The sequence below is a fragment of the Cucumis sativus genome, chromosome 2 (genome assembly GCF_000004075.3).
Source record: "Cucumis sativus cultivar 9930 chromosome 2, Cucumber_9930_V3, whole genome shotgun sequence".
NCBI classification, from domain to species: domain Eukaryota; kingdom Viridiplantae; phylum Streptophyta; class Magnoliopsida; order Cucurbitales; family Cucurbitaceae; genus Cucumis; species Cucumis sativus.
Window position 1 is genome coordinate 16,827,058 of NC_026656.2, and position 12,554 is coordinate 16,839,611.

At 34.9% G+C, this 12,554-nt stretch overlaps 2 protein-coding genes across 7 annotated transcripts; both read right to left on the reverse strand.

The window, feature by feature from the left end:
• Positions 1 to 1,544: 1,544 nt before the first annotated feature.
• LOC101216322 (serine/arginine-rich splicing factor SC35) lies at positions 1,545 to 5,190 on the reverse strand. 2 transcript variants are annotated; one of them, XM_031880701.1, is made up of 8 exons: positions 4,923 to 5,190; positions 4,749 to 4,827; positions 4,591 to 4,670; positions 4,417 to 4,483; positions 4,261 to 4,332; positions 3,129 to 3,332; positions 2,053 to 2,242; positions 1,545 to 1,948 (listed from the first exon to the last, which is right to left on the reverse strand). In XM_031880701.1, the coding sequence occupies exons 1-8, from the start codon at positions 4,996 to 4,998 to the stop codon at positions 1,943 to 1,945; spliced, it is 774 nt and encodes a 257-aa protein (XP_031736561.1). In that variant the 5' UTR covers positions 4,999 to 5,190; the 3' UTR covers positions 1,545 to 1,942. The 2 variants fall into 2 exon arrangements, with proteins under 2 accessions (XP_031736561.1, XP_011649457.1); XM_011651155.2 differs by having other exon boundaries at positions 2,053 to 2,224; positions 4,923 to 5,166.
• Positions 5,191 to 7,748: 2,558 nt separating this feature from the next.
• Positions 7,749 to 11,800, reverse strand: LOC101217365 (DNA-directed RNA polymerase I subunit RPA12). 5 transcript variants are annotated; one of them, XM_031880465.1, is made up of 7 exons: positions 11,585 to 11,800; positions 11,281 to 11,427; positions 10,597 to 10,749; positions 8,754 to 8,794; positions 8,304 to 8,363; positions 8,160 to 8,216; positions 7,749 to 8,044 (listed from the first exon to the last, which is right to left on the reverse strand). In XM_031880465.1, the coding sequence occupies exons 3-7, from the start codon at positions 10,712 to 10,714 to the stop codon at positions 7,970 to 7,972; spliced, it is 351 nt and encodes a 116-aa protein (XP_031736325.1). In that variant the 5' UTR covers positions 10,715 to 10,749; positions 11,281 to 11,427; positions 11,585 to 11,800; the 3' UTR covers positions 7,749 to 7,969.
• Between the last annotated feature and the right edge of the window lie 754 nt (positions 11,801 to 12,554).

The window sequence follows — 12,554 nt, forward strand, 5'->3', positions numbered from 1 at the left end:
CGGCGACGTTTTGAAATAATAAAATAGCTAAAATCTACCTTTTTTTTTTTATTTGATTAAGATTTTTAAGATTAAAATCCGCCTAATTAAACGGATAAAAGTATGTGTGGTTTTGCTAATTCAGTTGTTTTACTAAACAAATCCATGGGATTTACATGTCCACCAAATTTTAAGCAGTTTCCCAAAATTATGTCTAACTATTCAATTCAATTCAATTTAATTATGAAACCCTAAATTTACTCCTATTTTTATTCTCTAAAGTTAATGTTAAAATGAACAACAAAACCCCTTCTAACTTCCAACTAATAATTTGAAAAGAAAAAAGAATAGTAAGGCTCCCAATTACTTTTACCTAAACGGCAAGAATGGCATAAAATGCAACCGTCAAAGTATATATACGTTAATGATCTTGTTTATACATGCTGGATTAAAGTGAGGATGAATAACGCTAGAGAAAATGGATGTAGGTGAAAACATGTAAAAGAAAACCATAGACATCAAGGAGTTCTTAGACAAATAATTTATGATGACAACCCAACGTCTGGTCAGAAAGGTGCATTAATCATAAATTGAGTTGTAAGCGACGAACTAGAAATGAGATCGGACGTTATATATTACTACTAAATACACATTTCTTATATCTAATCATATTGAATTGAAAGTGATTTGATAAGTGAAAAGCTCTAGGCATAGACACTAGGTGAGATCAATAGTCAACCAAAGATTGCACCATAATAATAATAATAAAAAAAAAAAGGTGTATTGGGAGCAAAACAATAGAGGAGGAAACAAATTGGTGTTAAAAGAGAAACAAAAAGAAGATTTCAAAGTATCAAAATATGAAATGATGATGGCCTCGCACCAGCAGTAGCAATCTTGGGCCTTTAGCTGCTTCACATTCTAAATACTAAATTGGTTGGTTGTTCTTTAAGGCCGAAATAAATCAAATAAAAGCAACAATTTGTGAGCATTTACCCAAAAATAATTGATATTGATTTATTAAACAGACCTCAACTAATAATGTTAAAGAAACTCGATGTCACCATGATGATTTTAAGAAACTATTCATTTCATACCCAGCTGTTATGTTTTTAATTTTTTTAATTTTAATAGTAGAAATCTAATAGATAATATATTATATGTATTATAGAAGAATAAACAGACAACTACTAAAAAATAATTACAAATATAACAAAATATCACTAATTATTATGATGGATTGCAATAGATCAGGATAGATTATGTGTCCATCAGTAATCCAACAGACACCGATAGTAATTTACTATTGATAGATAGTAAAATCTTACTATATTCATAATTATTTTGATTCACTTTGCTATATTTCAAACACCCAAACACACTGAACAAAGTTGATTAGTTTAAAAGTTTGAAATAACGTGTAATTTATGATATGAAAATGATTAAAAGAAAAGATACCTAAGATGCCTTTTCATTACGTGTCTACAGGGGAGAAATTACTACGAACAAAACAGAAATATACCAACTTCAGTCAGTATCATTGTATCTAAACCACCATGGTAAAAAGGAAAAAAAAACTACAAAATAAGGGATGAATAGAATAGGGTTCCAAAAGGACAAGATCCAATGCAGAATCAATTCATAATCAGTATACATCTAAGGAGGTAAAAATCAAACACTGGGAAGACTCATATTTTGCATGTAAAATAGTACAAAGATACTACTTTGAATTCTAAAAAAGAAAAAGAAGAAAAAGAAGAAAAAAAACTCATAAACTAATTAGGAGAAGGATCCTACATGTCTATCTTGATATCCAATCAGTCCTTGTAGTACAAAAAGGCAGATACAATTGTGCAAAATATCCCTCCATGGGATGCCATGCTTGTTCCCATTATAAATATGCTTAGACAATTTCTAACATCCAATGTCTTAGCTCCATAAATTATCTCTAATGGCATGTATATCACTCCTGCAGGTATATTTTTGCTTGTCACTAGACAGAACAGAAATATTTTTATAATAAAATCACTGGCAGCAAGTAATAATAATATAAGCATGGTAGGTTTAACTCACATCAGCATCGGATCTAGCAGGAGATGGACTACGAGAATCAACTGGTTTATCATCTGGTGAGCCATTATCTCCCTTTGGTGAGTGTTCATCGTCGCTTCTAGCCCTAGATGGCGGTGTCTTACGTGGAGATATGCTTCTCCGAGTATCAGGGGAATGTCGGGTGGGCGACATGCTGAAATCAGTATAGAATCTATTTCCAATTAGAATACAGACCCACCAGAAAAATAAAATAAAATAACAATGGATGATTAGGAGAACCTGGATACTGGCTAGGTTTGTGGCAATGTGAGATTTTTGTGAAGTTAAATGAAAAAAGTGATTGCTAAAAACATGAAATATGATAAATATGAGATTTATGTGAAGTTATGAGGACCTTCCTGGGTTCATGGCAGTGTGAGATTTCTGTGAAGTTAAATGAAAAATATTTTCGGAAACGGTTTTTATTTTTCAGCCAAGCATTTAGTCCCCATTTTTTGTTTAGTTTACGTATATTCAAATTTGTAACCTTTAGTCCTTGAACTATATGACAAGTAACAATTTAGTCCCTGTGTACCTTACAGTTGGTTAAGCTTCTGTCCCTACCCAGAATAAAAACATTATACAGATTTAATGAAATTTAAAACTGATTAGTGATCAAATTTGTCATCTATGGTCGTCGTGCAATAAAAGTTAACATAATTTTGTTGCCAATTTTTCCAAATGAGACTAACTTGTTATATGCTAAAAGTTCAAGGAATATATTGCTACAAAATTGAAAGCACGTGGACTAAATCATTATCATTCAAATTAAATTTCAAAGACTAAATCATTACTTCTATGGAAGTTCAGGGACCAAAAATTCAAAAGTGTTTCCTTAAGCTCTAAACAAATACTTGCGGAATAAGATGGCATTTACTTAGTTTTAGTCTCACAAGCCTACTTCGAAGAACTAATGTTGTTATTCTTAGGAAAATTATGGACAGATATTTAGCCACCCGAAACAACTAATAGTTTGGCAAACATTACCCACGCCAGCGTTGCAAGGGCTTAAGACTATCCCACAAAAGAGTAACAAAATTATGAATGTATTTGTGTACCTTCTATCAGAGTGGCTAGCACTACGTCGTTCATCATCATCTCTTCCCCTCCTACGATCTTTACTACGGTCAGGACTAGCACTACGACTCCTACTGCGATAGCGCTCTCTCTCACTTCTGTGGGGTCTATCACGATCATATCTCTCACGGCTTCTACTGCGGCTTCTTCTCCTGTAATCCCTATCCCTATGGTCATCACGGTGCCTGAAATGTTTTTGCAATCCATAAGAGAAGGGTAGAATAACCAGCTTGCAACAATGAGATTACAATCAACTGCCTGTAATGATAAGAAATTCCATTTAAGACAAGTCTTATTAACCACTTGTTCCTTATCCCATAATTTTTTTGTCATAACCAATTAGTCAAATACAAGTTCAGGAAAAAATCCAAGGTAGCTTCATATAAGAATTGGTGATCCCACAAAAAAAAAAAAAAAAAGAAAAAAGAAAAATAAGCAGCATGACTTCGTATTTGCAATATATTGCTTCAAGCAACAGACCATCTTAATTTCATCACTCCTTTTGTTTATATCTTATCTGCAATCCACAAAATCTAAGGCATGGATTCAAGAAACTAATGACCAAACGTTGTATAACCACTAAGCTGGTCAAATAACAAGGCGAGGCCAGAAGCAATTACATTTATGAACCAACTCATGAAAAAAAGAAAAAGACTTTCTAGAATAACTTAATTGCATGATGCAACATACAGTATTGCAGCATTGGTATTTCAGAACTCCTTCATGCATCAGACGTTAAATGAAGGAATGGTTACAAATCATATCCTTATAGTTTGTACATTTTGCAAAATGCATCTGTTTCTAAAAATTCATATTGTTTATGCAATATCAAGAGAAACCATATCCTTGCCTTAAAATCAATACGCATAGCTAAATCTAAAGCAGAAAAAACGAGGCAAGTCACCATCCTAAATGAACTACCAAGGAAATAGAATCCATAACCAGAGAGGATAGCATTGCCTCTCTCTCTCTAAATGACTGTGCAAAAGAGTACATTGAATTTTTGTTTGGATTCACAATTACATGAGGGTAATTCAATTACCTCAAGAACATATAAAATTCTTCACCAGAACTCTGATACGAGTTCATATGCATTTAGACAAGAACTCTCACCTTGAACGTGGACTGCGGCTTCTTGACCTTCCCCTTGTCTTCGAAGATGATTCCATTACTCTCCCTTTACGACTGATAAAACCCAAAAGTAAAAAATCAAAACATGTGTGACAAATTACATACAAAACCATTTAAAACAATTTCTCATAAACTCACATTTTCTCAGCATTAGGACCATACTTAGCAAATTGAACCATAATTTCTCTGCCATCCAACATTCGTCCTAGATAGCAAAGTAGAAACCCAAATTGATTTCCCATAAAAACAGCAGCAAAGTTAAATTGAAAAAGCTCAAGCTTAATGTGAGTTTTTGTTCGAACTGAAGCTGACCATCAAGCTTATCAATTGCCTTCTGTGCTTCATCCGCGTACTTATATCGAACAAACGCAAATCCTCGCGAATCCCCAGTCCTAAAAAGAAACACCCATCAACCAAAGTACACACTCCAATTCACGAGAACCCGTGAAAAAGAATATTAAAACGCAAACCTGCGGTCTCTGGGGATGAAGACATCGACGACCTTTCCGTACTTATCGAAAAGGGGGTAAAGATCATCGGCGGTAGTACCTGAGAAGCAAGAAAGGGGGGGAATAAGTAAAAGAAAAAGAGAGAGAAAAAGAGATGAAGTTTGAAGATAAGAGAAGAAACGGGGTTGGAGATACGGAAAGTGATGTTGAGGACGAGGAGAGAGTAGGTATCTCTGATATCGGGAGGACCGGATCTTCCAAAGTGCGACATTTTTCACACTGCAGGTAATGGGATTCGGCGATGGAGAGAGTGGTGACCAGCAACAACAACAACGGCGGCGGATTCAGAGCTGAACCTCAACTAGGTCTCTGGTGGAAGAATGAGATTCTAACCATTTTTGTGTATTTCTTCGAAAGCCCTTAACTTTAACTAAAATTTACGAATGGTCCTTGCTTTTAAAATCAATTTCGAGTTTACTTTCTCTACTTTTCTTTTTTATTTAGGTTTTGATACTAATTTCGTCCCTACCCTGAAAACTAGAGCATCCTTTTTTTAAAATTCTTGAAATCATTTTTCTCTCCATTCAGATCCGAGAGGATACACATACTCATATTCTATTCTACTATTTTCTTCAAATATTACACACATTAATTGACCTCATGCCTTCAAAACCACTTAAGTTGGGCCAAACCGAATGATGAGGATGTCATACATATTAGTGTTGAGTTATAATTTGTATCAACTCTTTCCTCCACTGCATTATTTTACATTATGTTGCTTTTCCTTAGTGTGTCTCAGCATCACTATTTTGTTACATAGTTCTAAAATATTTCTCTTTTTACAAATTTTGTTTAACAAAACTACAATATTCATCTACTTAATCCCTCGCACAAGAACATGACTAGCTACACATTTTCCATGAGCTATGAAGATGATTAGAGTAGATTCAATTAGTCTATGTAGTAAAATTTTATTTAGTTCCTTTGCATACAATTCTTACTTGAATACTCACATCAAACAAAGATTTGACTTGTTGACATAGTATAGTGTTAAATCAAACTAGAAAACTTAGAATTAATGGTCTCATATAGTTGAACAAAATGTATTTGTTTTAAATGTTAAAAAGAATTATATAAAATATAATTAAAAGGAAATACAAAAAAGAAAAAAGAAAAAAGAGTATGATGAAGAGATGAAATGAAGGGTCGGATTGGGTCCAACGGCTATAAGCAACGGTCAAAACAAGAAGGACGGTGGCTCTTGTGGGTAAATTCCCCATTTTCCCATTTTCTAAAACACAACTCAAAATATCTCCAAATTAAAACTATTAAAAAGAAAGTAGCCGTTACCATTCATCAAAACTAAGCTCTATAAAGTGATCAATCCAAACCCAAAGACCAATTGAAAAGTCTTCTCTTACAATTTTAATCGCTAACGTTTCCTCTGTAGATGGGTTGCTGAAAAATCCCATTATCCATTCTTTGAGTCAATCAAACATATACATTTTCTAACTTTTTTTACATTCTGGGTTCTATTAGTTTCTGTTTTGCAAAAAAAGAGAAACCCTTCCTTTTTTCTTCTTTTGTGGTTCAAATTCATACGAATTTCTTCTTCACGATCTTCTATCTTTTTGTTTCGATTGGGCCTCTGTTTTCTTTTTCCCTTTTAACGTTAGCGTTTTGATTTTTGTTTGATTTTTTCAGGTTTAGATCTTTGTAAACTGCAGCAATGGAGGTAGTTTTTATTCCATTTTCTGCTGATCAATCTCGCGGTTTTAATCCTCAAAATTTCTCTCCGGCCAACGTTCACGGCGGTTTTCTTAACTTCCCTCTGCCGGGAATCTCATATAACAGTTGCCGTCAACACCAGCAGCCGCCACTTCTCCCTTTGCCCCGCCGTCCACTTCCCCCTTCGGAAATCGGGGCCACAGTGTCCTCCCGCCCAAAGTGTATGGAATTCAGAGACCAATCTCTTACCCCAAAGAAATCAAAACCAATAAAACGAAGTAGAGGTCCACCGGCGGCGAAATCGACGGTGGAATTAGTGATCGTTGATTCCACGAATCGATTGGGGCCGGAGCCGAGCCACGTTCCTAAAGATTTGTTGACACTTTTAGGATTACGGCCGTCGGTGCCGCTTTGCGAAAGTACCCGGAGTTGGGAGACGGCGGCGGAAATTGAGTTTTCGGGGTCGGCATACAGCCAATCGCCGCCACCGAGTAGCGTTCCGCTTCCGAAATTCTCTCTGAGACGGAAGGTGGTTGGTTGTAACGTGGAGGCCTCCGGAGTAGACGCCGGCGCCACAGACAATCTGAGGCGACTATTGCGCATCCGATGAAGGAAGAAGCTTTAGGGTTTGATTTTTTGGAAAGGTATTTGTTTGTGTGTGGTTTTTGTGATCACCACCTGGGTTTTTTTGAAATGGGGAGGTGAACAAACCAAAATCTGAAAATCTCTACTTACCTTTAAAGTACACACATTAGGGTTTAAAGTACATTATGGCTTGTTGTAATTCAACAAAGAAGATGGTTAAAAATGGTCATGGTGCTCTCTCAACTTTGATTTGTAAGTATGTGTTTTTCATATAAAATTGATGTTTTTTTTATGGTGAAACCTATTTAGTTCATAACTATATACGTCCTTGTTCTTACTCTCAAAATCCTTTGGTGTCAAACACACCCTAAGTCTAAATTTGTAATTTGAAAAAATGGCTTACAAAACCAATATAAACAAACACAATGCACACCTTTTTAAAGCCTAATATTACGAAGATTATGATGTTTTATAGAAAAAAAACATGACCTCTCTCAAAGACAATTAAAAATTTTGATTTTTGTTTTTTAGAAAAACCATACCTAATACATATTTTCAAGGACAAATTAGAAGATAGGGCTTCTAAAGTCTCTTTTTCCCTACATGAATTGGATCTTTAGGGGGCCTCTTGGACTAGTTTAAAATAAATTATGTCCTCAAATTCAAATCTACACACAAAATAAATTGGTCTAAAACAAAAAAGGCCGATGGAGTGAATCTCGTCATATTCTTAGATATTACTACCAAATCAAATCAATCAACAAATTTTGCCACTTCTGTCATATTCTCAGATTAATCATTCCATACAGATCAAGTTCAATTGTTTAAGAACATAACTCATCATGTTAAAGCTTTTGGATTCCAATGGAACCACCCAACTAATTCAAGGATGAATAAATGTGACATCCTAAAAAAAGTTATATGGAAGATCAATTCTCTCTAGTCTGATGATGACATTTAGTGCAGGTATAAAATGTGGTCTGGCCTTCATCAGCCGATCTCATCTGCATTTTTATTCAAACCACACTCAAACTTATTACTCTTTCTAATGGAAGAAAAGACAGAAATAAACCCTAAATAACCCACAATTCTAATTTTGTTAATGTTTGTAAAGTGTACCTGTCTGCTCTCAAACCAAGCTTCATCATTTCCACATTTTTCACATCTTCTCCTTTCCTGCCAAACATCACAAAGCTTCATATTAGTGGACTGTATCTCAAGCAAAATTGAATACCATACATACACCTTACTTTCTCCTACTACCTTTGCTAACTGCATTTTCTCTTCATCAATTAATGAAATTCCCAACTGCTTTCTAATTTCCTGCAAATTGCCACACGAGGATTTCAAAATGAAACATTTCTTTGATATCAGACAACTCATAAGGGAGCATCGTATCAATAATAGATCATTATGAACGTTTGCTAATACTAAAAATTTTCACAGTTCCAGATGTTGACCGAATAAGAATTTCCAGGGTCTGGTTTATTGATTTGCCTGGACCTAGAGAACATTATACAGTTGTTTAAGCCCTTCTCACAATCTACAAATAATTCATCCAGAAACAATCCTAGAAAGCATCATAAAAGTAGCAGAAATTATAAGAGAATGCTCAAGTTTAAAAGCTAAGGTCGTGTTGCAGAGAGGATACTGTGCCTTAGACCTAGAAAGCATGGGGATAACATATTAATGTGTATGATTTAAAAGACATACCTCAGCAGTTACTGTGTAACTTATTTCTCTACCGACGATCTCTGAAATAAGCCACAAAAATTCGGTTAGAGATGTCAAATACAAGAGTGCTTAAAATATTACAACAGTAGTTTCTCAATTGCATTTTCTCAACTTCAATATCTCCAATCACGAAAACATAGCATCAACTTCTAAAATAATTTGGTATACGCCCTTCAGAACACCAATTTCAAGATGTATAATTGAATAACATTAAGGGAAATCATGATGGCACTTGGGCCCTTGTATAAGACGAGTAACCAGCCTGAAAATTTTAAATGAGTTGTCACACATCTTGGGTGCAATACTACCAAGAACGATAGTGTATGAGGAGATGAGTAGAAGTCTTATTAAGCAGTATTTATGTTAATTTCTATACCTACGATACAGGTTCAGTTCTTATTTGTAAAAGGAAGCTAACTGATTAGTTAAATAACTGAGTCAGAGAGAGGGAGGACATCTGAAAGATCAACGTCCCAAACAGAGAATTTAACCTTCTCAGGGTATCTCTTTTTCCCTTTAGCATTTTTAATGGAAAAGTTATAAAAGTCATCCATAGTAGTAAAATAGGTTTCAGAAGAAATCAAAGGCTCCAATAGTCGAAGCCCCAGCAGTCTACTGTACTAAGCAGAGAGGACGACATAATCTTCAATGGTCTGTTGGAATTCTATTTTTACAGCCGGTTCTCTACTCCTGTAGGCTTTTATTTAGCATAAAGTTCCAACGGCTATTTCTACTCCTGTGGGATACTCTCTAGCATGATACCATGTCAACATCTAGGCTTCTTTAAGAAAGGAATTCTTGGTGTGAATTTTCCAAGATTTATACTGCCTTTATGGCTACGGATGACCAGTGAAAGGCAACCGACCCACAAGCCTCCCTAGCCATGGGCTCTTACAAAATTCTTGATAAATGTTTGAAAATAGGTTCAAAACTATCCTCTCTAAAATCATCTCAAAAATTCCTCTGGCTTTTGCTGTATCGTTCCAAATTATATTCAATCCTCAGGGGTAATGTGTTGGCAGAGAATGATAATATGAATTAAAGAATGACTCTCGTCTGTGGACTTCTTGGTTCTTTTCTGAATAGAAAAACTAAATGAAAGGTTTGGCCACATCAAGGGATTATCTTTCACCCTTTTTTTATCCGCAGATGGCTTCAACTGCTTACTCTAAGTGGAAGATTCTTTGTGTCCTATTTGAGATAGTTTTTTTTTTTTTTTTTTTTTTTTTTACAATCATCCATCCTAATGGAAGCTAGCTTTTCATCAAAATAATGATAGTCAACTTATCTATGCTTTGATTCAAACCAAAATGCATAAGCAATCAGCGCAGCAATAACCTTCTCAAACAAAAAACTACTACTCCTGTTAAACAGATGAACACTGATGTTGCGTAAGAAACCATGTTTTCAAAGCTGAACACTCAAAGCAGAAGATGCTGCAAATTCCCATATAGAAACTCTTACTCTCCTAACTACAATAAGTTTTTTTAAAAAAATTGAAGTTGATAGATTAAGAACAACCAACCTGCACAACCCAGACACAGTCTATTCTAGTAAAAGTATTAAAAAGAAATACAGAAACTCAAGATAGGAAATGGAAAAATAGGCGATAGTTCACATTTTACTCGTATAAATATGAAGGGAAAATAAACTAAACCACAATTTAATCAGATAAAAACAGAGTTTACGTGTAGCAAGACATACCAGACTAAAAACTTATTCATATACGTAATGGGTGTTGGAATGTTTAAATTATCCAAAACAAAAGAATAAAAGTAAATCACTACAATGCAATAAGCTTAAGTCCAATGTTTATGGCCACCTTTTGCACTTCGCCTAGACTTGCACGAAGGACACTCAACATATTTCGTTGAGCAGAACGACAACATGGTTCCGCACAAATTGCAAAACAAGAAGTCATGTCCACGAGAATAAGCCATGAGTGGTGCTTGCCGGTTCCCCGATAGCTTCCTACCTAACAATGTCCATAGTAAAAAAAAGAAAAAAAAGAGAGTTAGAATAACCATAAGAAGTTCAAGTACAGCAAGTAAGAGTAGAAAATTGCTAACACTCTAAAAGACAGGAAATTTGAGACTAAAAAGGGTGGTAGAATCGTAATAGCAAAAAGGGGATTTGGGTAAACAATTGGAGCTTCACCTAGAACCAGTCAATTCTCAAAATTTGTTTCCATTTCAAAAAACCTAGAACCAGTCAATAAACTAAAACCTCAATGGAAAAGCATGAAGAAACTCATACCCACAATAGATTAAAACGAACATAATGTATCAAAATAACAACTTAAGATGGGTCATTCAAATATCCGAAAGATAACAAGTAGAAAGCTCAATTTGATCGGTTTGATAACCTCGAACTAGCCCAGATATCCTCTATAGTTCAATATTTCTGCTAAAATGAATGAAGCTCGAGAAAGAGCTTTTACAGAGTTCTTGTCGAAAAGTTAGCCAAGGAAAGCAGAGATGGTCGGAGATATGGATCAATGATCGACCTTAGAGAAAACTTGCTAAAGCAGAAGAGTGAAAACATGATGGTATCATCCTGGGTTTTGAGTTTTGGAAGCTAGAACCCTCGAGGCCAAGGAGCAGCACTGCAAAGTCGGTCCGGTTCGAAAAAGAAATCTGGACCGAACCGACCTCTAGAATGTGTGGATATTCATCGAACCGCGCGGAAATTGGAAGCGGACGGAAGCCAACAGTCGGATATCAGAATTTCGATTTCATTCAAAATGATCGCCACCAAGGTCGGTGGATCATTGATGGAAGAGAAACGATGAATATGGTTTACTGTTTTACCTAGAGACGACTTGTCGGGGCGAGATCCAGTAACGAGCGGCGGAGGCGGGTGACGAACCAGCAAGAAAGGTAAAAGTCTGAAAAATCACGAAGGCCTGGGGCTAGAAGGTGAGAAAATAGGGTTTTGCTTTTCCTTTTTCCTTCAAGAGAATTTGGTTTTCCATTATTTTCCCATACGCCATTACATAGGGTTGGGCCTAACGAAACCATAGGAAACCGTAGCACATAAATACTTTAGACTTATAATTACTTTTATTATTTTGGCAATTCTTATATAAACAATCCGATACGAGTTTGGTGAAAGCGAGCTTAGTTCCGCACTAATTGGTTCAACCTCACATCTTAAAAGTAGAAAGGAGCAAAATTTCTACCTCCAATTGTTCTACTAAAAGATACTATATGAGTTGCAATTATGCTCTTTATTTTTCAATTTTAAAAATTGTTTCAGCTTCCAATATTGCAATTAGATTTAAGACATTAACATATAACAACATTTTGTTGATAATAGATATCGTCGTTCACTGATTGAGTATAAGAGTCGAATTTGCTATATTGTTACACAATTCATTATTATTCCTAAAATTGGCACTAATTATAATTACTTGTGTTAAAATTAAATCAAATTGAGTTATCAAACTATAGTACCGAGTTCGAAAGTTCAACTTTGTTATTTGTGGGTCCAATTTTCTAAAATATTTGTAGGTAAAAATATCTACTTTTTACAAAATTTAGTCTCAATATTTTGTGAATATATGTTTAGTACTGGTGAAATAGTGATTGATGCTTTATCTAATACCAACAAATGTTCGACTTGGTTACGATTCTCTTCATTTAAGGGACAATAAGTTTTTTTTTCTTTAGATAACAACTGTTTAAATTTGAGTTGGCCTAGTCTCTACAATAAGAAGTTAATTATGAAAATTGGTCAAAGAAAATACTATTTTTCTCTGTAGAATTTGGGTTTAGTTTT